This window comes from Myotis myotis, unplaced genomic scaffold (genome assembly GCF_014108235.1).
Source record: "Myotis myotis isolate mMyoMyo1 unplaced genomic scaffold, mMyoMyo1.p scaffold_m19_p_2, whole genome shotgun sequence".
Lineage (NCBI taxonomy): Eukaryota > Metazoa > Chordata > Mammalia > Chiroptera > Vespertilionidae > Myotis > Myotis myotis.
In genome coordinates, this window is record NW_023416324.1 from 61,533,123 (window position 1) to 61,558,999 (window position 25,877).

General features: G+C 41.1%; 1 protein-coding gene across 2 annotated transcripts in view; it reads right to left on the reverse strand.

Moving 5' to 3' along the window:
- Window positions 1-1,582: 1,582 nt before the first annotated feature.
- TTLL7 (tubulin tyrosine ligase like 7) overlaps window positions 1,583-25,877 on the reverse strand; it is a 139,758-nt gene continuing 115,463 nt past the window's right edge. For both annotated transcript variants that reach the window (XM_036351279.1, XM_036351280.1), the window contains exons 20-21: window positions 15,407-15,580; window positions 1,583-2,887 (exon numbers count right to left, since the gene is read on the reverse strand). In XM_036351279.1, the coding sequence (XP_036207172.1) occupies window positions 2,767-2,887; window positions 15,407-15,580 (295 nt within the window). In that variant the 3' untranslated portion in view covers window positions 1,583-2,766. The remainder of the gene's footprint in view (window positions 2,888-15,406; window positions 15,581-25,877) is intronic.

Consider the following 25,877-nt stretch of genomic DNA (forward strand, 5'->3'; position numbering starts at 1 on the left):
ACTGATATATTTAACCCCATTAATAAAAAATTATAATAAACACTATAAAATATGTTTTACCTCTAAAACATTTATATGGCCCCTAGAGACTTCCATGGCTTATTACCGTATCTTCTCTTCTTAGTTTCGCAAAAGGGAATAAACAGGACAGCGATCATAGACCACTGCCTACCAGGTGGTATATATAAATAATGAGTACGTGGCTTTTTTCACAACTTCATCATCTCAAACTAGATCAATATAAATAGGCAAATGTGGGCAATGAAATTCTAGTGCTCAAAAAAGGACTTAAGTAGTTACCGAAATGAAATGTGTTCATCAGTTAGTTGGGTCATTTCATATATTAAATTTACTCTTAGTTTTAAAAATTCTAAGTGTGTGTGTGTTTCCTAGGGGGAGAGGGTACATCTCCATGTTGGACATTCTTTTTTTGTCTTAAATAAAAATTGCACTCCTGTGCAACTGAGGACAAAAGTTCCAAAGCACTCGCTCTAGCAAATTAACCATTTTTATTTAAACCAATGCAAGTGAGTGGCCAAAAAACTGTGTCGATATTATATACCAGACACCTGAAATTGTGTCTCATTCATGGGCACATCATGAATTTAAAAGAGAAATGACTAAAAATACTCCTTGAAAACAGCTACTTGGTGATTATTCTTATAATGATTTTGTAATATCCTTATTTTTGCATTATTTATTCTAAGAAATCTGTAACACATGTTTAAGAACTTACAAAATTGAGTCATAAACACTTGGGGTTACACAGTAATTTCCTTCATCCTGACATCCTTCTTCTCTTTTTACACAAAGATAATTAAAAAATTATTCTTTGGGATACATCTAGCAAGAAAAAGTATCTATTGGAATACGGATGTTAGGTAGTCATAAGCAATGAAGTAGCTAGCAATAATTCCAAGAACAGACTACTTTAGTCTAACCCAGTCATAAAAATATATGGCTTTAAAAGCAAAGTATATCTAACTTACACCTTGGGGTTGCCAACTATCCAGCTTGTGAATTAAAACAGGCTAGTTTGCCTCTCTCAGTTCTCCTGCTTTGGGCCATTTCTTGATTTACTGGAATTAGCTTTTAGGATAATAAAAAAAGGTAAAACACTCATGAATTTTGTAAATAATTAGTGTCTGTGAGAAAATAAAACTTTGGGGAGAAGTTTAAACAAACTTCTAAAAGGGGAATATTGCAATTTCTAAGGATTTACATGTCAATGACTGTTTATATTTTCATGGAAAACTGAAAGCTCACTCATTGTTTTTGAAATTCTAAGCAAGAAATGGAAGCTGCTATGAAACTTATGCATAACCAGAGGCCTGATGCACAAAATTCATGCAGAGAGAGGGGTTTGTCCCTCAGCCCAGCCTGCACCCTTTCCAATCTGGGACCCCTGAAGGGATCTCTGACTGCCTGTTTTAAAGGGATCTCTGATTGCCTGTTAAACGGGCAATCAGACATCCCTCTCACAATCCAGGACTGCTGGCTCCCAACCGCTCGCCTGCCTGCCTGATTGCCCCTAACTGCTTCTGCCTGCCAGCCTGATCACCCCCTAACCACTCCCTTGCTGGCCTGATCGCTCACATTGCCTTCCCCTGCCAGACATCTTTGACCACATGGGGGTGGCCATCTTGTGTGTTGGAGTGATGGTCAATTTGCATATCACCTCTTTATTAGGTAGGATAACTTTGAACTAGAAGAAATTTCATACTTTATTTTGATTTTTAAAAATCCTTAAGGGTACACCACAATATCCAGTAATCAAAATCCTCCATTTGCAACATTTTAGATTATTTTCTATGGTGCAGTGTGAAACTGTATTAGACTTTGCAATGTAATTTGGTCTCAACATTGAAAGACGTATAAAATAAGTGACACATTAACAGTGAAATGAGTTTCAAAGGTCAACTCTTCTACTGATGAAGAACAGAAGAAAATGTTTTTGACTGTGTATACACATCAGAGATATACGAGTGGTATAACAAAAATCATCTGAAAAGATTTTTGTCATTATCATCATTTTCTATTCCTTTATGTACTAGTAACTCCTGATAAAAAGTCAAAATAAAAGCTAGTTTATGTTTTGTTTATTCTTAACCCACTGGATTGTCTTTCATTTAAATTGTCTCACTAGATCCTTAGTGAAAATTTACATTATCATAAGTAGCTAAATTTCCACATAGAGGAATCAAAATGTCGAAGAATCAAGTTGAAATTTTTATAGTATTTTACAGTGTGCTATAGTCATGATAAACCCGTTTTATACTTAATCCTATCATCAAAGCAATACCAGGCTTCTAATTTTTCTTCATTTTATATGGCTACTATATATGTAAGAGAATAAGGTATTATACTACTAGAGCTTATTCAAGTTAAAGACATGTTATCTAGAAAATAATTTAACACTGTAGTGAGATCTCCAAGATCAGTTCTGTTTCATATTCTCTGCAGCAAAAATACCATTTCTAGTAGGAAGGTATTAATTATAAACCTAGCAAATTCTAGACATTCACATATTATGTAAACAATATTAACATGGTTTATTACATTTACAGAAAGGTTAAGTCTTCTATCCAAGTTTTCTAATTCTTTTATATAATAAATATATTATTTGAGTGATGTGTGCATATATTTCACACATATATATGTCATATATACATAAAACAGCACTTAACGGTTGCTTTCTTTGCATGTTTACATTAGGGGGGCAATGAATTCTATAATGCATAACCCATGGCAATTTTCCCTTCTGTTTCACAAATGGCCATATCTGGATGTAAACAACACATTGGAGCGAGTCATTCCAGGTGAACTGTATTTCAAGTTGTAGACTGGTGATCTCATGAAGAATTGTGTACATCCTGGTAGTAAATACCTAAAAATAATAGTTAAAAATTAGACTTTTACAAGCAAATTAGTATTAACATCTCTCACGGCGTGTTAGGTGGCTCATAATTTATATATCCTACATGAGAAATTATACTATAAAAACTATGCATTCCACAAAGAAAGAGTTATTCTCCCATATTGAAGAGGGAGAGGGTCATAAAGCTTCACCCAAAAGGCAGAATAGAGCAGCAACATATGATCTTAGCATCCCAAGACATCCCATAAAGAGCCATGCACTCACATGCGAGAAAACTATGTATGTGGCTCATATTAATTTGAAATTCATTCTTAATCTTTGTAAATAATGTGTGGAGCCAGTCAACTCTTTCTTAAAAACATGTGATATGAACCACATCCAGTTTGGATCAATGGATAGAGCATTGGCGTGTGGACTGAAAGGTCATGGGTTCGATTCTGATCAAGGGCACACACCTCGGTTACAGGCTCCTCCCAAGCCATTGCCCTGGTCAGGGTTCGTGCAAGAGGCAACCAATCAATGTGTTTCTCTCACATCGATATTTCTCTTGGTCTTTCCCTTTCTCTTCTTCTCTCTAAAAATCAATGGAAAAATATCCTCAAGTGAGGATTAAAAAAAAAAAAAAAAGAAAATGTGATATGAGAATCTTGCTAGCCATAATACCAAAAATTATTTGTTTCAAGGATATTGGAACCATCTAATCTAATAAAAGAGAAACATGCAAATTGATTGCACCTCCGCTATGCCCCAAGCCACGCCAAACAGCCAACCAGAGAATATGCAAATTAGCCCAACCCAGATGGCGGCCGGCAGCCATGGAGTTGGAGCAAGCAGGAGGCTTGGTTGCCCCAGCAATGGAGGAAGCCAAGCTTCCTGCTTGCCCTGGCTGGCTATGGCCTTCGCTGAAGGGCACAAAGTTTCAATTATAGAAGCTAAGTAAATCCCAGAGACCTGCTTCCAGCCAGCCTCCACTGGGAGCTTGGGTGGCCGGTGGACCTGGCCAGCTGGAAAACAGCCATCAGCCCCTCACCCAGGCTGGCCAAATCCTCATGGGGTGAGGGTCCCCACTGGAGGGCTTGGCCATCCAGCAAACAGCCATCAGCCCCTTACCCAGCCTGGCCACACTCCCATGGTGTGAGGGTCCCCACTGGAGGGCTTGGCCAGCCAGCAAACAGCCATCAGCCCCTTACGAGGCTGGCCAGGCACCCCAGAGGGGACCTCCCACCCTGAAGGGGGTGTGGCAAGCCTGAAAATGGCCCTCAGACCATCACCCAGGCTGGCCAGGCACCCCAGTGGGGAACCCCATCCTGAAGGGGCTGTGGCAAGCCTGCAAACAGTCCTCAACCCCTCACCCAGGCTGGCCACACTCCCATGGTGTGAGGGTCCCTGCAGGGGGGCTTGGCCAGCCTGAAAACAGCCATCAGCCCCTCAACCAGACTGACGAGGCACAACAGCAGGACCCCCCTCCCTGAAGGGGGTGTGCCCAGCCTGAAAATGGCCCTCAGCCCCTCACCCAGGCCAACCAGGCACCCCAGTGGGGACCTCCACACTGAAGGGGCTGTGGCCAGCCTGCACACAGCCATTAGCCTCTCACCCAGGCTGGCTAAGCATCCCAGCGGGACCCACACCCTGATCCAGGACACCTTTCAGGGCAAACCAGCTGGACCCCAACCATGCACCAGGCCCCTATCCTATATAATAAAAGGGTAATATGCAAGTTGACCCAAACAGCAGAACGATTGGGAATGACTGGTCACTATGACACACACTTACCACCAGGGGCAGACACTCAATGCAGGAGCTGCCCCCTGGTGGTCAGTGCGCTCCCACAGGGGGAGCTCTGCTAAGCCACAAGCCAAGCTGACGGCTACAAGTACAGCGGTGGTAGTGGGAGCCTCTCCCTCCTCCTCAGCAGCACTAAGGATGTCCGACTGCAGCTTAGGCCTGCTCCCCAATGGCAAGTGGACATCCCTCTAGGGCTCCCAGTCTGCCAGAGAGATGTCTGACTGCCATCTTAGGCCCGATCACCAAGGGGTCTCAGACTGCGAGAGGGCATGGGCTGGGCTAATGGAAACCGCCCCCCCCCCCCCGCCCCAGTGCACAAATTTTTGTTCACTGGGCCTCTGGTTGATTATAATCCTATCTAATAAAACAGAAACATGGTAATTAGCGTACGACTGCTACCCTTCCCATTGGCTAATCAGAGAGATATGCAAATTAACTGCCAGCCAAGATGGCGGCCGGCAGCCAGGCAGCTTGAAACTAACATGAGGCTTGCTTGCTTCAGTGACGGAGGACTCCAACGTTCCCCGCCTGCCTTGCCGGCCTCTGAGCTTGCAGTTTAAGAAACATTGTAACAAATATAGAAGCTAAACAAAACCCCAGAAACCTGCTTTCAGGGAGCCGGGATCTCAGAGCTGGAGTTATACATTGTTTCGATTATAGAACACAAACAAACCAGATACCTGCTTTCAGCAGCGGAGGCCTAAGAGCTGGAGCCTCAGAGCTAAAGCTGGCCAAGAATAAAAAAAGAAAAGGAAAAAAGGAGCGGTTGGGAGCTTCCGTCACCCGCCAGCCTGAAAACAGCCCTCAGCCCCTCGCCCAGACTGGCCAGGCATGCCAGTGGGGACTCCCACCCTGAAGGCTGTGTGACCAGCTGCAAACAGCCATCATCCCCTCACCCAGGCTGGCCAGGCACCCCAGTGGGGACCCCCACCCTGAAGGGTGTGTGACCAGCTGCAAACAGCCATCATCCCCTCACCCAGGCTGGCCAGGCACCCCAGTGGGGACCCCCACCCGGATCCAGGACACCCTTCAGGGCAAACCAGCCAGCCCCACCCATGCACCAGGCCTCTATCCTATATAGTAAAAGGGTAATATGCCTCCCAACACCGGGATCAGTGGAGCCGCGAGGCCTCCCAGCACTGGGATCAGCGGAGCCGAGAGGCCTCCCAGCACCGGGATCAGCGTGACAGGGCAGCGCCCAAACCCCCTGATCGCCCTGCAGCTCTGTGTATGACAGGGGGCGGGGCCACCACCTCCCTATCCGTCCTGCTCTGTTCATGACAGGTGAAGGCGCCCCAACCTCCTGGTCAGCCCTGCTCTGTGCCTGATATGGGGGAGCTCCCCAACCCCATGATCGCCCTGCGGCTCTGTGTGTGACAGGGTGCAGCGCCCCAACACGCCCCCCCCCCCACGGGCCCTGCTCTGTGTGTGATGGGGTAGAGCCATAACCTCCCCATCATCCCTGCCCTGAGTGTGACAGTGGCGGCGCCCCAACCCCCTGATCGGCCCTGCTCTGTGGGTGATAGAGGGTGGCGCCCCAACCCCCTGATCTACCCTGCTCTGTGTTTGACAGGGGGCAGTGCCCCAACTCCCCTATTGGCCCTACTCTGTGAGTGACAGGGGGGAGCTCCTCAACCCCCTGATGGCCCCTGCTCTGTGCATGACAGCGGGGAGCTCCCCAACCCCCTGATGGGCCCTGCTCTGTGCGTGACATGGTACGGAGCCCCAACCCCCCTGATTGGCCCTGCTCTGTGCGTGACAGGGGGTGGCGCCGCAACCTCCCCATCGACCCTGCCTTGAGTGTGACAGGGGGCAGTGCCCCAACCCCCCAATTGGCCGTACCCTGAGCGTGACTGAGGGTGGCATCGCAACCTCCCAATCCGCCCTGCTCTGTGCATGACAGGGGGTGGCGCCCCAACTCCCCAATAGGCCCTGCTCTGTGCCCAACCAGGGGCTGCACCTAGGGATTGGGCCTGCCCTCTGCCACCTGGGAGCAGGCCTAAGCCAGCAGGGCGTTATCTCCCGAGGGGTCCCAGACTGCGAGAGGGCACAGGCCAGGCTGAGGGACCCCCCCCTTCCCCCCGAGTGCACAAATTTTTGTTCACTGGACCTCTAGTTGAATAATATTTCATTGATGTATTATGACTATAGGTAATCTATAACTAAAAATTGAAGATTAACATTCATAACTAGATTATAAATCTTATATTTCTAACTGCAAAGTGTTTACAATTACAGAATATCAAAAATAATCATCATTACAAATCACATGCAACCTTTGCAGCCAAATGTATTTCAGAATACATGAATTTTGCAGAATTTTAGGACAATATAGTGTATACTAGAGGCCCGGTGCACAAAAATTTGTGCACTAGGGGAGAGGGTCCCTCAGCCCAGCCTGCGACCATCATAATACAGGACCCCTTGGGGGATGTCCACCTGTCAACTTAGGCCCACTCCCCAGGGGATCAGGCCTAAGCTTGCAGTAAGACATCCTTCTGGCAGCCAGGGAGCCCTCGGGGGATGTCCAACTAATGGCTTAGGCCCCCAAGGGATCAGATCTAAACTGATAGTTGGACATTTTTAGTGCTGCTACAGAGGTGGGAGAGACTCCTGCCACCACTACTGTGCTGGCCAGCCATGATCCATGTTCTGGCTGAGTGGCAGTGGCACTGACCACCAAGGGGAAGCTCCTGCATTGAGTGTCTGCCCCCTGGTTGCCAGTGCACATCATAGAAACCGGCCATTCTGCTGTTCAGTCAATGTGCATATTAGCCTTTTATTATTATTATACTAGGGGCTCAGTGCACAAAAATTTGTGCACTCGGTGGGGAGGGGGTTCCCTCAGCCCGGCCTATGCCCTCTCGCAGTCTGGGACCCCTCAGCGGATGACCACCTGCTGGCTTAGGCCCGCTCCCCGGGGGATTGGGCCTAAGATGGCAATCAGACATCCCTCTGGCAGCCCGGCCCTCAGGGGATGTCCACTTGCCAGTGGGAAGTAGGCCTAAACTGCAGTCGGACATCCTTAGCGCTGCTGAGGAACGGCATCGTGGCTGGGCGACCTGCCCTTTTCCTTCACTTGCCTGAAGCCGCACCTCCTCCACCTCGCACTACTTTCCCGAAACTCGCATCCTGAGGCAAACACCTGGCCTCAGCACCAATCTCTCTGGACGTAGTGCCACCCCCCTCTGAGCCACGCCCCCTCTCCGTATGCAAATATAGCGCCGCCTTGTGCTTAGCCACGTCCCCTGCCTTTCCATATAGAAAATGGCACCTCCCACCTTGCGCTTAAGCCTCCAGGTGAAGAGCTGCCTCCCGCTTCCCGATGTGGGGCCGGATCAGGTCCCTGGGCAGCAACACAGCCCGGCTTCTGGGTCTTCTCTACTGGAATCCACCTCTTCCCTGCCCTGCCCGGCTTCTCTGATCACTGGCCGGGGGGCGGGCAAAGGCGGCCCAGTTCTCCGATCATGGGCCGGGGGGCAGGGCAAAGGCGGCCCCCAGGGCCGCCTTTGCCCTGCCCCCCGGCTCTTGGCTGCCACCTGGGTTTCTGATCATTGTCAGTGGCAGGCGGCTTCTTCCATCCTTCCCCTTTCGCCTCCTAGCATTGCACCTAGGTATGCAAATTAACCGCCATCTTTGTTGGCAGTTAATTTGCATATCGCCCTGATTAGCCAATGGGAAGCGTAGCGAAGGTATGGTCAATTACCATGTTTGTCTATTATTAGTGTAGATACTATATACAGGGTGTGGCAAAAGTAGTTTTACAGTTGTTCATATGGAAAATAATACAATAATTAATAATAATACAGGAATAAATTGTGTTTCACATACAATTCTAAAGCTACTTTTGCCCCACCCTGTATACCATCTCCATCAGGGCTTTGTGGCAGCATCCTGTAAACAAGCCATTGTGAAATGTGTAAATATTCACAATAAATCAGAGGAATACTACAAATAATTTCATGCCATTTCAGCTCAGATTTGCCAATAAATAGGTTACTTTTTTGTTTGTTTTCAGAGACTTGGGATTAGGAATTACAAATAAGAGTGTGCACCTGTATAATATGTTTTTCTCTGGAGAAACTCTGATTAGCATTAGGCTAGCTCAATCTATATGTCTAGAGAGAAAGAACTAGGAAATCCACATGAGCAAATGCAAATCAACATCACTACTGAAAGTGTAAGTCCCGGTGATGAGAAGGACATGTTATAAAGTGGGGGTGGGGAACGTCCGGCCTGTGGGCCATGTAAGGCCCACAAAATCATTTGGTCTGGCCCTGCCAAGGCATTAGAGGAGAGTTAGTGAAATGTTTGACCAAATATTGCCAGCTAATTTTTAAGTTGATAATTTTGTCTGGCCCATGAATGATGTTATAAATATCCAAATGACCATTGGCAGAAAAAAGTTTCCCCACCCCTGCTATAAAGTCTGGACAAAGACATCGATGAGGAATTTTTAAGAGCAAAAGTAGCCATAGATTTTTAATGAGCAGTGGTCTTGAGAAAATAAACAATGGAAGAGCATCCAATCATTTACTTTATTTTCTTCACTTGACATTAGAACCTTTTAGCAACAGTCTAAAACTTCCATAGATATATGAAGAAATTGAGGGCTAAGAGTACTATCAATTACCTATTCTATATTAAATAATGTTGGTAACCACTATACCTGTATGTCAATAGAAAATTACATTCATAGCTGTGTGATATGAATTTTATAGAAGAATATAAACTCACTAGAGCAGTGGTTCTCAACCTGTGGGTTGCAACCCCTTTGGCGGTCGAATGACCTTTTCACAGGGGTCGCCTAAGACCCTCCTGCATATCAGATATTTACACTATGATTCATAACAGTAGCAACATTACAGTTATGAAGTAGAAACAAAAATAATTTTATGGTTGGGTCACAACATGAGGAACTGTATTTAAAGGGCCAGAAGGTTGGAAACACTGCACTAGAGGCCCAAAGCACAGAATTCATGCAAGGGGCTCAGCCCTTGCAAGCCCCAGCTTTGTCCGGAAGGATGCTTGGCTGTCCGGTCTAATTAGCATATTACACTTTTATTATTATAGTTTAAAATGGAAGAATTCTCCATAATATTCACAAACATTATTTTTGTATGAATTATCTAATAATATCCCCTAAATCTACTACCTAATATCACAAACTATAAATAATTGCTCAAATCATTAATAGAGCAGTAAAATAATATACAACAAACCAAATTAAATCAAAATTGCACAATGGGTGATAAATAATAAAACAATTGATTTCTCACATCACAGATTATACAAATTATTTTCTTGATATCACATGGGTAATTTATATGGATTAATTATTATGTCAAGAGCTAGTGGAGTCACATGACTAATCTGATATTTTCTTTCATGAAAAAGGTAAACTTTCTATCTAAGACAAAGGTGAAAAAAAGTGTTTGATCAAAATCTACTATATGTATTAGTTGAGAGTTATTTTATCTTCTATTCAAAATGCATTCTGATTACATTGATAATTACCAGAGTAAACAGTAACTTCTACCAACCTTCTTTTGAAGAATTTCCAAGTAATAGGTAATATTGACATTACAATAACATTCACATATCCTTTTGAGTTAAAGATCTCTCCATTTCACAGATGAAAAACAAAAATACAAAATCCTGGTTACAGCTAACTTATACTATTTTATTTAACACTATTTAATACTGAAATTGTGTTCTCTATGCGCCCAGTACTATTAAAATTGTTTTACAATGTTAACCCAGTTCTCATCACAATTCTATATAGTAGATATTATTGTAGGTTCTATTTTATAGATAATACACTAAAGCACTCATGGGTCAAATGGCTTGCCCACAGTCACACAGCTAGTAAGTGGTGTAGCCAGGATTAAAATCCATGTGGACTAGTTCTAGAATCAGTGCTCCTAGCAACTATATTATATTGTAATTTCTCTCTAGGAATCCCAATTTTAAATCTAATGACTACAATGATTATGCTCTTTTTTCCCCAGAAATATGAAATATAAGTCTAGAAAATAGAAAACTATTACACATCCACAAAACTAAACTTTTTTAAAAAATATTTTTTTATTGATTTCAGAGAGGAAGGGAAAGGGAGAAATATAAACATCAACGATGAGAGAGAATCATTGATGAGTTGCCTCCTGCATACCCCCTATTGGTGATTAAGCTGCAACCCAGGCATGTACCCTCATAGGGAATCAAATCGTGATCTCCTGGCTCATAGGTCAACACTCAACCACTGAGCCACACCAGCTGTACTAAGTTTTTAACTGAAACAAAAAGAAGCTAAAATGAAACTTTTTAAGAAAAAAAGAGGTTCAGTACGAACTCAAAAAGGCATATGAAATCACACTGGAAGAAACTCTTTGCTTCCCTAAAGCAAATGCTGTGGAATATTTTAAAGCATTACAGGGAAACACTGGATTATTTGCCTTAATATCACCATTAATAGCTCTTGGGCGATCCCATGCTAACTGAACATCAAAGATTATATTTAAATATTCTTTGTAATGAAGTTAAATAATAAAATTTATTTTTTTAAAAGAAAGAATATATGCCGAAACCGGTTTGGCTCAGTGGATAGAGCGTCGGCCTGCGGACTGAAAGGTCCCGGGTTCGATTCCGGTCAAGGGCATGTACCTGGGTTGCACATCCAGTGGGGGATGTGCAGGAGGCAGCTGATCGATGTTTCTCTCTCATCGATGTTTCTAACTTTCTATCTCTCTCCCTTCCTCTCTGTGAAAAATCAATAAAATATATTTAAAAAAAAAAAAAAAAGAAAGAATATCGCTATGAAGTCGATTTATAGACTATATCTAAAAAGTCAGTGTTAAAGCAGCAAAAATATGAAAGGCTTATAGCTTTATTTTTATTCTAATTTATTCTTGATATACAAAAATAACTAACTTGTAGCTAATTTGTACCAAGGAGAAATACCTTATGCTACCCTACTTGCTTCACATACATAACCTAACTCATCTCTGAGGCTACGTCTGCACACGTTCACCAATCCAGCATGTAGACATAAAATATACTTTTATCTAATTCTTCCTTGATGTAGAATTGGTCAGTCTTCATGTATGAACTTATTGCTGACCAAGGACAATCTCTAGAACACAAAGCATTTCTTCTTTTTTAAAAATTTATTTTAGAGAGAGAAAGGAAGAGAGGGAGATATAAATAATAATTTGTTGTTCCACCAATTCATGCATTCACTGGTTGCTTCTTGTGTGTGCCCTGACCGGAGATCAAACCAGCAACCTTGGTGTAACCAACTGAGCACCCAGTCAGGGCAAGAACATGAAGCATTTCAAGACTGGGAGCCTTGAGTATTTAAACTACACCACCCTTCTGATATTTTCGTGGAATAAGACCAGGATCCATGATACCCCCAGAATAAACTCAGCTTCCTGGTTTGGGAACACAAGGTAAAGTTCATCACAATATTTACCCTGTGTTATTTTGTTTAATTTTTTTAATGTGGTAAAATATATAAGATGAAACACTATTTTTACCAAGTATATAATTCAGTGCATTAAGTGCATTCACAATGGTTGTGTAATCATCACTACTATTCAGTTCAGGACTTTTTCATCATCCCAAACAGAAACTGTACCCGTTAAACACTAAATCCCCATTTCCTCTTCCTTCCGGCTTCTAATAACATCTACTCTGCTTTCTGTCTCTATGAATTTGTCTACATACATCATATAGGTAGAATCACATTATATTTGTTCCTTTATGGCTTACCTCACTTAGCATGCTTTCGAGGTTCATCCCAATTGTAGCATGTATCAGAATTCCATTCCTTCTTATATAGGCTGAATAATATTCCATTATATGTACCTACTAAATTTTATTTATCCATTCATCTATTGATGGGCACTTGGCTTGTTTCACCTTTTGGCTATTATGAATAATGTTGCTATGAATATCTGTTTAAGTCCTTGTTTGCAATTCCTTGAGGTATATACTTAGGAGTAGAATTGCTAGGGCACATGGTAATTCTATATTTAACTTTTTTAGGAATGCATAATTATTTTCCATAGCTGCCACACCATTGTGAACCAGCAATGCATGAGGGTTCTAACTTCTCAATATCCTCACCCACACTTACTATTTTGCATTTTTTATAATAGCCATCCTAGTGGGCATGCATTGTCCTGCAGTTTTAACTTTGAATTTCGGAGGGAAGTCCTAGTTTCAAGTCCCACCTCTGCCATATACAAGCATTGTGGATTTATATATCAGTTCTGTCTGGTTAGTTATGAGTCCAACTCTGAGAAATGGCTTTCACTTGATGTGTCTATTCAATTATTGCTTTGCTGAGACGAAGGCTGAAGGCCACTCTCTTCCATAGAGTGGGTGTCATACACTCTTTAAAGATTATTCAGAAATATCCTACAGATCTGTGGTCAAGAAAAACATAGTCATAAATCTTAATTATGTTAGCTATATTTTATTCTCTTTTAATTTTACAGATTAAATTAGGCAAATATAGCCCTGACCAGTGTGGCTCAGTTAGTTGGGCATCGTTCTGTGCACTGAAGGGTTGCCAGTTCAATTCCCACTCAGGGCACATACCTGGGTTGTAGGCTCCATCCCTGGTAAGGGGTGTGCAAGAGATAGCCAATTGCTATTGCTCTTACATATCTCTCTCTCTCTCTCTCTCTCTCTCTCTCTCTCTCTCTCTCTTTCTCTCCCTCTCTCTCCTTCTTTCTCCCTCTCTCTCCTTCTCTTTCTCTCTCCCTTCCTCTCTCTCTAAAAATCAATTAAAAAATCACTTAGTTTTTCAAAGTCATGGTTTACTCTTTTCTATCCTGAATAGGATTACAACTTACATATCCTATATAATAAAAGCCTAATATGCTAAGTGCCCAGTTGTCTGGTCAGCCGTTGAACCAATCAAAGTGTAATATGTTAATGATATCCTAAGGCCACTCAACCACTCACTATGATGTGCACTGACCATCAGGGGGAAGATACTCCGACTGGTAGGTTAGCTTGCTACTGGGGTCCCACCAATCGGGACTGAACAAGATGGGCCAGACATGCCCTGGAGCCCTCCCGCAGTCCCTCCCCAACTGGCCAACCTCCTGCGTTCCTCCCCGGCCTCCTCAGCCTGGCCTGCGCCCTCTCACAACCCGGGACCCCTCAGGGGATGTCAGAGAGCTGGTTTCAGCTCAATCCCAAAGGCCAGGCTAAGGGACCCTTCTGGTGCACGAATCCATGTACCGGGTCTCTAGTACTAAAAATAAAGTCATATTCTTCTTTAATTCTAATGGGAACTATGATTGTCTTGTGGTGCAAAAATGTATTTCTTATTTACTCTGTGTGTTTTGCAGCTTAATAACAATATTATTTTTATGCTTTTGGAAACTACCTATTTTAACAGGATAATATTTATAAAAATTCAAGTTTTAAATAGAACTTACCAAATTTTTATCCCACTGATTTGTATGCTTTTGTTTTTTGTGTGTTTTTCTGCAGCTTTTATTTATTTTTTAAATCTTTAGTGTTGAAAGTATTACATATGTCCCCTTTTACCCCCTTTGACCCCTGCAGCCCAACCCTGTCTCTTACCCCAAGTCCTCACCATCCCACTGTCTGCGTTCATGGGTTATGTATATATGCATATAAGGTCTTTGGTTGATTACCTCCCCACCACTCACCCTCCCCTGCCTTCCCTTTGAGATTCTGCACTCTGTGCCATGCTTCCATGTCTCTAAATCCACTCCATTCATCAGTTTATTTTGTTAATTAGATTCCACATATGAGTGAAATCATGTGATACTTGTATTTCTCTGATTGACTTATTTCACTTAGCATGATACTCTCCAGGTCCCTCCATGCTGTCTCAAATGGTTAGAGATCCTTCCTTTTTATTGCTGCATAGTATTCATGGTATAAAATGTACCACAGCTTTTTTTTTTTAATATATTTTATTGATTTTTTTACCGAGAGGGAGGGAGAGGGATAGAGAGAACGATGAGAAAGAAACATTGACCAGCTGCCTTCTGCACACTCCCTACTGGGGATGTGCCCACAACCAAGGTACATGCCCTTGACCGGAATCGAACCCAGGACCCTTGAGTCCACAGGCCAACGTTCTATCCACTGAGCCAAACCGGTTAGGGCTGTACCATAGCTTTTTTATCCACCCATCTGCTGATGGGCACTTGGTCTGTTTCCAGATCTTAGCTATTGTAAATTGTGCTGCTATGAACATAGTGGTGCATATATTCTTTCTGATTGGTGTTTTGGGTTTCTTAGGACATATTCCTAGAAGTCCCACTTATTTTTTTTTTTTTTTGTGATGAAGGGAGTAGTAGAGGCATACTGAACAGTAAAAAGTAAACTAAAAACTAAAGGCATTTCTCAACTATTCGGCTTAAGTTTAAATGGTAAAGTATCCCTATTGGAGGGGGAGTTCATTTTATTAGCATTTTTCATTGTTCTTACTTAGCTTTTGAAAGCAAAACCATGTAAACCAAATAATATCATTTTCATGTAGTTTATTTCTAACCCCTTTAGGTTTGTTTGGTCCTTTAAAGGTAAAGATTGTGCAAATTAAAAGTATTTTGTAGACTAGAGTGTGCATGAATTTTCAGTCTTTAGCTTCTTCCCTAGCCATATAAACAAAAAGACTTTCCATTTCAAACTGCCTTGTGACTTTACTTTGTATAAAACGTATAGAGTCTATGAAACATATACAAGTACCTGGAGTTACCCCAGTCAGTGCCAATGCCTGAGAAGGATCCCCTTGTCTCCGTTGAATATTTGTAAACCAGAAGCAGGCACTGTTTACATAGTTCAACCAGGCGCTGGCAACACTGGAGCTGCAAAGAAGTCACCACCTCCGGGCTTTTACTGAAAATACTCTCCCAAGAGGATCTGTTGGCATGGAAACAGACATGACCTCATGACGCTGCTAAAAATGGCAACCAGCTACGTCACTTACCTAGCAACAAAGCAATAAGAAACAATAGAAGCTCACACGTGTGAAGTGACTGCAGACAGTTGAAAGGTATAAAACACATATATATTTGTAAATTCATCATGATATTAAAAAACAATATAAAATCCATAGACTTTGTGTCTTTTAAGACTTTATTATTGCCAACAGTGGGTAAATAAAAGGATGGTTTTCCAACACTACCTAAAAACTTGAGTTACTCTACAAGTCAAGTGTTTGTAAAATACTGAGCTAATTTCTCAAAAATTAGATATTCCAGGAATTTGGGTTTTCTAGTAAGCTATATTTACATATGCAGTGGGGCCTTGACTTATGAGTGTCCCGACTAACGAGTTTTTTGAGATACCAGCTGTCTCTCCGCCGATTTTTTTGCATTGAGTTGACAGAGTAATTTGAGTTAACGAGCTCCTTAATGAGCTCGGTCTCGGAACGAATTAAACTTGTAAGTCAAGGCCCCACTGTGTGTGTGTGTGTATATGTAATTATATATATATATATATATATGTAAAAGCCTAAGCGACCATTACGACCAAATGACCATAATGACTAGTTGACTGGTCGTTATGATGCACACTGACCACCAGGGGGCAGATGCTTAACGCAGGAGCTGCCCCCGGTGATGGGTGCACTCCCACAGCAGGAGCGCTGCTCAGCCCGAAGCCGGGCTCACCGCTGGCGAGCACAGCTACCACGTGGCGGTGACAGGCACAGCTGGGCCGGGATGAGCCGCAGCAGAGCTGCCCTGGCCCCGGCTGGGGCTCTTCCCTGGCCACCTGCCACTCTGGCACAGCTACATCCCCCGAGGGGTCCCAGATTGCGAGAGGGTGCAGGACAGGCTGAGGGACCCCATCCATGCACAAATCCATACACTGGACCTCTAGTTAATAATAATCCCACAGAAAGAGTTAAAATGATATTTGTGACTTCTTTGCAGTCGGAGAATTTAGGTTAATTGCTTAAGTTAATCAAAACACTTTCAGATGTAATTATGTCCATGATATTCCTAGATTACGCTTTCTGTACGTTAGAAGTAATGTTATCCCAACAAGTACTGCCATACTGCAATTCCAAAGGTGGGGAACTTGCTCCTTTAGCTCACTCAGCTTATACCAAAGCAGGCAGTAGTGAGTGCTCACGTTCTTGGTGAACTTCAAGTGTGTGTGTGTGTGTGTGTGTGTGTGTGTGTGTGTGTGTACTTACAATTTCTAAGTTTACTGCCATGGCCCAAATAAGAATACACCTCATCATTCATCACCCTACCACCACCATCACCACCACCATGGAGGGAGAAAAAGAGAGAGAACTTTTTTCCTTAGTGTAAATGAAACTCTTTTCAAGCCTCAAGGGCAAAGTTCAGTTTGAGACTGGTTAATGGTTCAAGTCTCATTTTACATAAACTACTTCACTTAACCATCTGAAAGAGAACAGAGTAGATTTTCAAAAGGGAAAAATATATTTAGGAAAATATTTTTCTAAAAAAAGTGTATTTCCCAATGGGAAATTCAAAGACTCCATTTTCAATCTTCTATGGATATTTGATTATCTTCGGAATTTTTAAAAATGCTTTAGAAACTCAGAAAGGAATTTTTTATTAGAAAGGCTACTGTGTGTTTGTTGTTGTTGTTTTTCAGGAGAAATGTGGTCACAAAAAAAACAACATGTCATCAGTGAATGGCAGGATTTCTTACAAGTGAGTAGATTAGAGGAAATAAGTTTTCTGCCATGTTCTGAGATGTTCCAGACTCAACAATAAGGTGCTAATATGCCAGTTAAATTAACTCTAAAATTAAATTTAATTTATTACTAAATATAAGAAAAACTAGATATGTTTATATGTATATACATATATATCCAATTTACCTAATTTGATTTAAAAATATTGGACAGCATCGTATAATTAGGGAATCATAATAATATAAGGCCAAGAGGCATCATGACCAAATGACCGGGCACCATGAAGTGCATGGAGCACCTCCCGGTCCCTCCCCTGTGGCCCACAGGCTCCAATCACAGCAAGGCTGGCAGTTGGTGGGCGGGCATGGCAAGGCGGGCACGGTGAGGTGCACGCAGGTGGGCGGGGCCACACGATTTCACTCCCTGGGCCTCTAGTATATTTATAATTAATAAGTCAATCTAGCAGGCCCTACATGTCTGAGCCCAGAGAAATAAGAATTTCATGTAAATATAAATACACACAGAAAGTATCCTGTGTTCTCACAGTCTGCCTAGCACTTTCCTCTCCATTGGGATTCTGGTTATTTATACAAAAGTCAACCTCCCCTACCAATGTCCCTGTCCATTTGGATATACTTATATTTTGATCCTTTGCAGCTAGTTGATTAGATTCACTATTAGGTCACTCACATCAGGGTAATTATTCTCTTCCTGACTTGGAGTATATACAGGCAAGGTAAGAACAAATAAAATGGAAGAAAGTTAAAAAGAGCTTCTTCTATAACATTCTAATTTGATGTAACATTCTGAATAATATGTTAGTTATAATATGAGCAGCTTTGGCTTCTCATTCTCTCATGCTTCCTTAAATATTTAAAATAAACATATGAATCAAGGTCCTTTACCTATTTTTTAGTGTGTATGTTCACCCCCACTGGCCAAAGACCACATTCTACTCTATTGTTTATATTTAAGTGTCAGCACGCCTGAACCGCTCATAAAGAAAAAGAGAAAATGAACAGACATGCTTCATTTCGTAATGGCTAATGGTGCCCCTTCTGCACAAAGGAAACCAATCCTTCAAACTGAGACCTCACCTCCTACCCACCACCTGGCAGCGCTGAGGAAATGTGAAATGCTCCTATAACACTGCAGGATCTCAGCTTTCAATGCCAACACAAAATTTTTAAAAAGGTGAAAGATGTAGAAATAAACAAAAATACCAGTAATCCAGGATTTTATCTACCTGCTTTCTGAATCTAAATTCCAAGGAAATGGGAGACCCAAAATTCATGAGTTTAAAAAGAAAAATTAAATGGTTAAAAAGTTCTTTCTGGCACACCCTCACTCTCAGAGAAATATGAAATAAAATGACTTTTGTTAGTAATATATCAATAATATACAGAATGCTGAATATCTCTGGCAACAAAGGGGGGTTATTAATGAGAGTCAGAGACTTGAAAAAACTTCCTATAATCCAGTAATGCAATAATTTTCAAGTCCTTTCTCATCAAAATATTTAATAAAGCAGTTATTTAAAAAGTGAAACTGACTTCTGCATTCTCTGGTAGAAGTTCTAATGGATGGATGAGTGGCCCAAAGTTAAGTACAAGAAGGGAAAAGGGAAGGTAAAAAAAAAAAAAAAAAATCTGAGCTATACCAATTAGATAATCAGCAACAGAAAAAGTAATGAGCTAAAAAGTACCACCAACAACACATCAAGATGAAAGTGATAAGAGACTAGTAAGAGTCATATAACTTTGGAAGTCTACATGTTATGGGTACATTTTCAAGTAGTCATATAACTCAGCCTAGAAGTAGACTACCTTAGAATATTCCTTACAATTTCATCTTGCCTTAAGATGCTAAAAGGGAAGTCTCTCCATGAAAAACATCCACAAGAAAATGCCTTTGGCTAAAGGATCCAAACCAGATTCTCTTCTTTGGCGTTTACATACCAGGGTTTTGAGAGGAGAGAGAGTTTTTCCAAACAAAGCGTTAACCACACTAGCCCCTGAATTCTCCTCTTTGCTCTACCCGGCAAGCCCCTTTCTTCCTCTTCCTGCAAATCTCACCTGAAATGTTACTTCAATTGGCCAGCCTTCCTAAGTGCTCAGGCCTTGTTGGAGTCTCAGCAAAACCTAAACTTCCACTATCCCAGTAAAACATGGTGAGCTATTCCAAGGGCTTTCTCCTTGGAGAGGACACATGCAGAATGTGGAGCAATATAACATTCGCAGGCAGCTGCATGTGAAAAAAAGTCACTAAGCATGGGCTGCGGCAGCCTGCAAGAGCAAGAGAGAGGGATGAGTATGTTCTCTATTTGAGAGAAAACCTCTAGGCCAATTCTAGCGAGACCTCCCACAAAGATCCACCATATTCTCTAGTATTTCTGGATGTGGAAAAGGAATGCTTTATTTACTGTTTCATTAGTAAGGTGTTGACAGATGGAGGCAGTAATCAAGTTGATGCAGTTATTCGGATTATATTTTTCCAAGATTTTACACCTAACTGTGAAAGATAGCTGCACGCTTTATTAAAATCTTTCCTTCAGAACTGAAATAAGAGTACAGTGTTACCCTGACTAGTAGGCTCTTAGGCCAAAGTTAAAGGAGTCTACATTGACTAGATATGATCTAAAATATAAGTAGAACTAATCTGGGTCGAAAATGAAAATCAGACACACACACCACCACGTGGTTTCAGAAAATTGAGGAAGCCTAAGAAACTCATTTGTAAAGCTGCAAAATTAAATGTAGTATTAAACTCACCTCTATAAACCACAAAGTTTATAAAGAAATGGATTCAAATCTACTCTCACTCCACCTGCCCTGGTGCTTGGCAACCACTGGCAGTGCTACTTTGAGGGAAGTTAATGAAGCACAGAATTCAGAACTTGAGTGCTTGACTCAGACAACTTGGATTTAAGTCCAGGCTCATCTAGTTACTATGAGAACTTGGACAAGTTATTCTCTTTATGCTTCAATTTCCTTATCAGTATAATAATAATATATTATTCAAAATATTGCTGTGGTGATTATAAGAATATTTAATATGTAAAATAATATTAGGCATTTAGTAAGCCTTTAATAAATGTTCATCTCATTATCATTACTAGCAGTAATATATGCCACCAGAGAAAACTGGGAAGAATACTGTGCCTGAAACAAGAGGAAAGAATTCTGAGTTAGGTTAGAGTGTATTACCAAAATAGTTCAGGGAAAAGAAGCTCTAACAGCAAAGAACCACCACTTTATGAGCATCTTTAGTGTCTGGCATTGGATATTATGTCATGGACTTAAAGCTATCAACTCCATTAAAGCTATCAAGTCCAATATCAGTAGCAGACTATCTCACTGCCTTCCATGGTGGAGAGTAGCTTGGATTCATATGTGGCATTCCAAACAATGGATCAACAAACAAACAAAAATTCCAATTATGAATTCACATTGAGAGAACTTCGAAGGGGCCATAATGTACAGTTCCAATGTCTCACTTAAGTCTCTGTGGAAATAATGTATAGCTATGATTATTCTCAGATTGCAGAGCACCTTATGCATTCTCCAAATTGGTGAATGGCAGTTGAGGATAATTATGGTGGCGAGAATAAGTCTGTAAATGCTATAAATAATTCAGTAGTAGATGACTAGAATATTTAAATGGAGGACATTCAGAGATCATTTCAAACTACAATAGTTAAGGTTTTACAAAGGAAGTATATAGTTTGAGTGTTTACATAGGGTTTAAATTATGTAGGAACTGGAGAAACAGAGTTATAGAAAGCATCCCAGTCAGATACTCAATGATACCAACAGCTCAAAAGAAGAAAAGGACACATTTTTAAGATATTTGAAAAATAGTGAGTTTGTTTTTCTAGAACAGAGTTCAAGTAGGAGAGTAACGAGAGAGAATACTGGAGAAATAAGAAAGAAGCAGCATATTAGAGAGTCTTGAACTTCTAGAGAAGAAGTCTAGACTTTAATGATAAATGAGGGAAATCACTACAGATTTTAAGAAATGACCTTGAGAGCAAGATGGATAAAACAGACAAAACATTGGAGAGAAAAAAATGCCTAGAAATTTATTAATTCCACCTTCTAACAAAAAGGCTCCTCTTCTCTGAAATCCTTCATCTCTTTCTCTTTTCTAATAATTACTTTTATATATCTCTTATTTTGTCTATTACAGACAGCAGAGATTACTGGTTAAGAGCATGAACTCTGGGGCCAGGCTCCCTGAGTTTGAATCCCAGTGTACTAGGTCCTTATCAACTAACTGTGACTCAGTTTCCTTGTTTATAAAAGAGATAATCAGAGAACCTGCTTCAAAGTCAAGTTATGAGGATTTAATCACTCAATACATGTAAAGTGTTTAGAACAGTGCCTGGCACATAGTAAGTTGTATGGTGTGAGCTATTACCATTTTTTAAAAGTTTCTTGAGGACCAAATACATGTTAGATTCAACTTTGTATCTCCAAAAGTATTTAACACAGTAGTAAGTACTTGATAATTGTTAAGAACAATGAAAAACAATCTAGAGTAGCCATAGTGGGAATGTGACAGAAAAACTAATAGTATTTAGCAGATGATTGAATAAAGACAGTGAAGGAAAAGGAAGATGCAGGAGTTCCTGAGATATTTAACCTGTACTATTGGGAGCATACAATAGAATTAAGAGAGGTCTAAAAGGGAAGTCATTTATTAATAAAAGAGTGATATGAAATGTTTGGCTTTAGATATCATCACAAGGCTAAAATGATAATGAGTCATTACAAATATGGCAGGACTGAAATTCTGAAGAGGAGCAGAAATAGAGCCATGATTTTCGAAGTTTGCTACATAAAGGCAACAGTAGAAGAACCTTACAGATATTGAGATTTTCATTAAGACTACTTCTCTTCCCTAAATCCTGGATCCAATTAGTTAGATGGTGTTGTCATATTAATCATCTCAAATAAGTCAGTTTAACTGTTATAAATTATAGTTGAATACTAAAAATTACAAGTAATAAAAATTCCTATTTTAAGAGCTTATTAAAGAAATTCAGAGAGAAACGATGGCTGCCGACGGGAAGGCAGACTGCAAGATAGTGTGTGAGTGAGGGAACGAAAGGAGAGTGTGCGGACGTACCAAGAGTGTAAATTTGTGGGTGAGCGATAGCTATACTCCCAGGGGACTTTTGGAGACTGCTGGATTGGACTCCCCTAACCGGGCAGCCTTCACTGCTGCTGAAATCTCTCCCCGAGCAGCCTGCTCTGCCCCGAGACTGTGCCATCTTGAGTGGCTGTTATCGGAAGCGTATACATCCAGGGACCCTGCAACCACAGCACCCAGGGACCAGCTACGAATCCAGGAACAGACCTCAAGCAGCATGAATATGTGGACTCAGATGAGCCCTGCTCCTCCTCACAGAAAGGTCAGATTTCGCCTAGATAAATGTGTGGTTTGTAATCCAGGTTGGAGAGAGGGATGCGCAGGGGAAGTCTGTGCCCCACAAAGTCCGAGGCCATTGTGGCCAGCATGATCCGCGAGTGTGGAAGGGGATCCGTAGGGCTGCTGGCAAACGGGAACTATAAAAATCAGCCCATAGCTGGACTGGGTGCATAAAGGCAGCCTCAGATTTTGCCAGTGTGCTGGCTGCTTAGTGCCAGAGGAGAGAGGACATGCGGAAGAGATGTTGGGAGAATTGTGCAAAGAGCTGGACGGTGGAGATTGCGAGCTCGCGCACTTACTCTGGCTTTTTTCTTTTTTTTCTCTTTAAATCCTTGCTTTTGATTACTAAACCCAATACATAGGATTGCCCAATTGGGGACTCTCACAGAGACTGCAGGGGAAAGTTGTTTTTGTGGAACCTGGGAATCAGAGTGGGGAGTAATGATCAAGGAACCAGCTCTGGGAGAGTCCATTCTCCCAAACCAGTATTAAGTGCGATAGGGAAAAAAAAACCTAACTACTGGCTAGAGAGGACTTATAGCCCCGGAGGTCAATCCAGAAACACTGCCACCCAGGGGCTGAATCACAAATTGAGTCTTCTGTAAATACAAATAAAGGCACCCTGGGAAACAAAGAAATACCGCCTGCTTTAAAATCAGGACGGTGGTTTACAACACAGAGGAGCAGTGTATTGCAGGGAACTTCAATACTCTCCTGAATACCTGACAGGACAAAGGTGTGCCAAACAGAAGAGTAGAGGAAGTGAATGACCTTCACTATTCTGCACATTTTTATTTTTTTCACCTTTTACTTAAGAAACTAAATTTTTTTTCTTTTTTTTCCTTAGTTGATTTTACCTTTTTAATTATTACATTTTTATTTTTAATCAGTATTATTATTACTACTACTATTTTACCTTTTTTTTAAAGTGTCACTTTATTTTCTCTTTATTTTGGGATTAGTGTTCTACATTCTATTTTCATGTTTCTTTTAGCATCATTTTACTCTATCTCAACTTTACCTTATGCCAACACACTCTTCCTCACTTTTCCCCTTTTATTGTCCTGTTTCTCTTACCCTATTCCTGCTTTAGATTTTCCCTATTCCTTCTTTTTACCCCCTGTTAAAATTTCACCCTACTTACATATCTAATTTCCAATCCCCTGCTCTAAGTCCATACACACCTCTCTTCTCTTTCTTCACTATCCAATTTTTTTCTCTCTCTGTCGTTTTGTTATTGTTTGCTTGATTGTTGATTATATTGGTTTTTTTATGCTTGTTTGTGAGATTGTTTCACTTTTTCTTTTTGTTTTTTTGTTTTGTTTTTGGTTATTTTTTGCTTCTGTTTTCCCTTGCCTCACTTGATATTAGTTGTTTTTTATAGTTTGCATTCATCTTTAGGTATCTGTTGCTGGCATTTGTTGGGATTAGTGGCTGTTCTATTGGAGTTTTCTCCCCATATAAGTAGTTTTTCCCCTCTTCTATTTTATTCTCTTTCTTTTCTCTTTTACTTTTTTTCCTTTTCCCAATTTCATTTTTGCACTCCTATTTTTCTCTTTTTTCTTTTTCTCTTCTTCTTTCTTTCTTATCCCCTAATTCTCTTTTCTCTGGTGGTCACCTTTTTTGGGGGTTATTAGTATCATGAATATATTTGTGTTCAGTGCCTTGTGCATTGTGACTTGTTATGTTGTATTTTGTGCCTTTAAATCAATGCAGTAGAGAGAGAACAACATAACTAGACACCCGGGGAGATGAAGAAACAGCCCGCATATGAAAGAAAAACAGGCATAACCAGAAAAGGAAGTAAATGAAATAGAGGCAAGCAACCTGTCAGAGAAAGAATTCAGAGAAATGGTCATAAGGTGGATGAAAAGAATGGAAGACAAATTCAATAATATGTGTAAGAACCAAGAAGAAATGAAGAAAAACCAAGAAGAAATGAAAAATGGCATCACTGCTATAAAGAACTCAATAGAAAGCATCAACAGTAGACTAGAAGAAGCAGAGGACCGCATCAGTGAGCTAGAAGACAAGGTAGGGAAAAATATCCAAACAGAGCAGCTTCTAGGAAAAAAAATTAAAAAGCAGGAGGAGAGCCTAAGAGAACTTTGGGACAACACGAAAGGAAACAACATCCACATAATAGGGGTGCCAGAAGGAGAGGAAACTGAGCAAGGAATAGAAAACCTGTTTGAAGAAATAATGACAGAAAACTTCCCTGATATAGGGAAGAAAAAACTCACACAAATCCAAGAAGCTCACAGAGTCCCAAACAAAATGAACCCCAAAAGACCAACACCAAGGCACATTATAATTAAATTGGCAAACATCAACGACAAAGTAAGAATCTTAAAAGCGGCCAGAGAGAGACAGAAAGTTACCTACAAAGGGCCCCACATCAGACTAATGACTGACTTCTCAACAGAAACACATCAGGCCAGAAGGGAATGGAATGAAATACACAAAGTCATGCAAAGCAAGGGTCTGAATCGAAGAATAATGTTACCCAACAAGGCTATCAATAAAAAATGAGGGTGAAATTAGGAGCTTCACAGACAAAAAAGGACTAAGGGAGTTTATTACCACCAAACCAGCAATGCAAGAAATGCTAAAGGGTCTGCTGTGAAAAGAAAAAAGAGGAAACGGAGAAGGAACACAAGGGTAAAGAATAAAAATGGTGACAAACAAATACCTTTCAATAATAACTTTAAATGTAAATGGATTAAATTCCCCAATCAAAAGACATAGGGTAACTGAGTGGATAAGAAAACATGACCCATATATCTGCTGTCTACAGGAAACCCACCTCAGAAAAAAAGACGCATACAGACTGATGGTTAAGAAATGAAAAAAGGTTTTTCAGACAAATGGAAATGAAAAAAAAGCTGGGGTAGCAATACTTATATCTGACAAATTAGATCTCAAAGTGAAGAACATAAAAAGAGATAAGGAAAGCCACTTCTTAATACTAAAGGGAGCAATCCAACAAGAAGAAATAACTCTGGTAAACATATATGCACCCAATACAGGAGCACCCAAATACATAAAAAAACTTCTGGAGGATATCAAGGGAGAGATTGACAGCAATAAAATCATAGGAGGGGACTT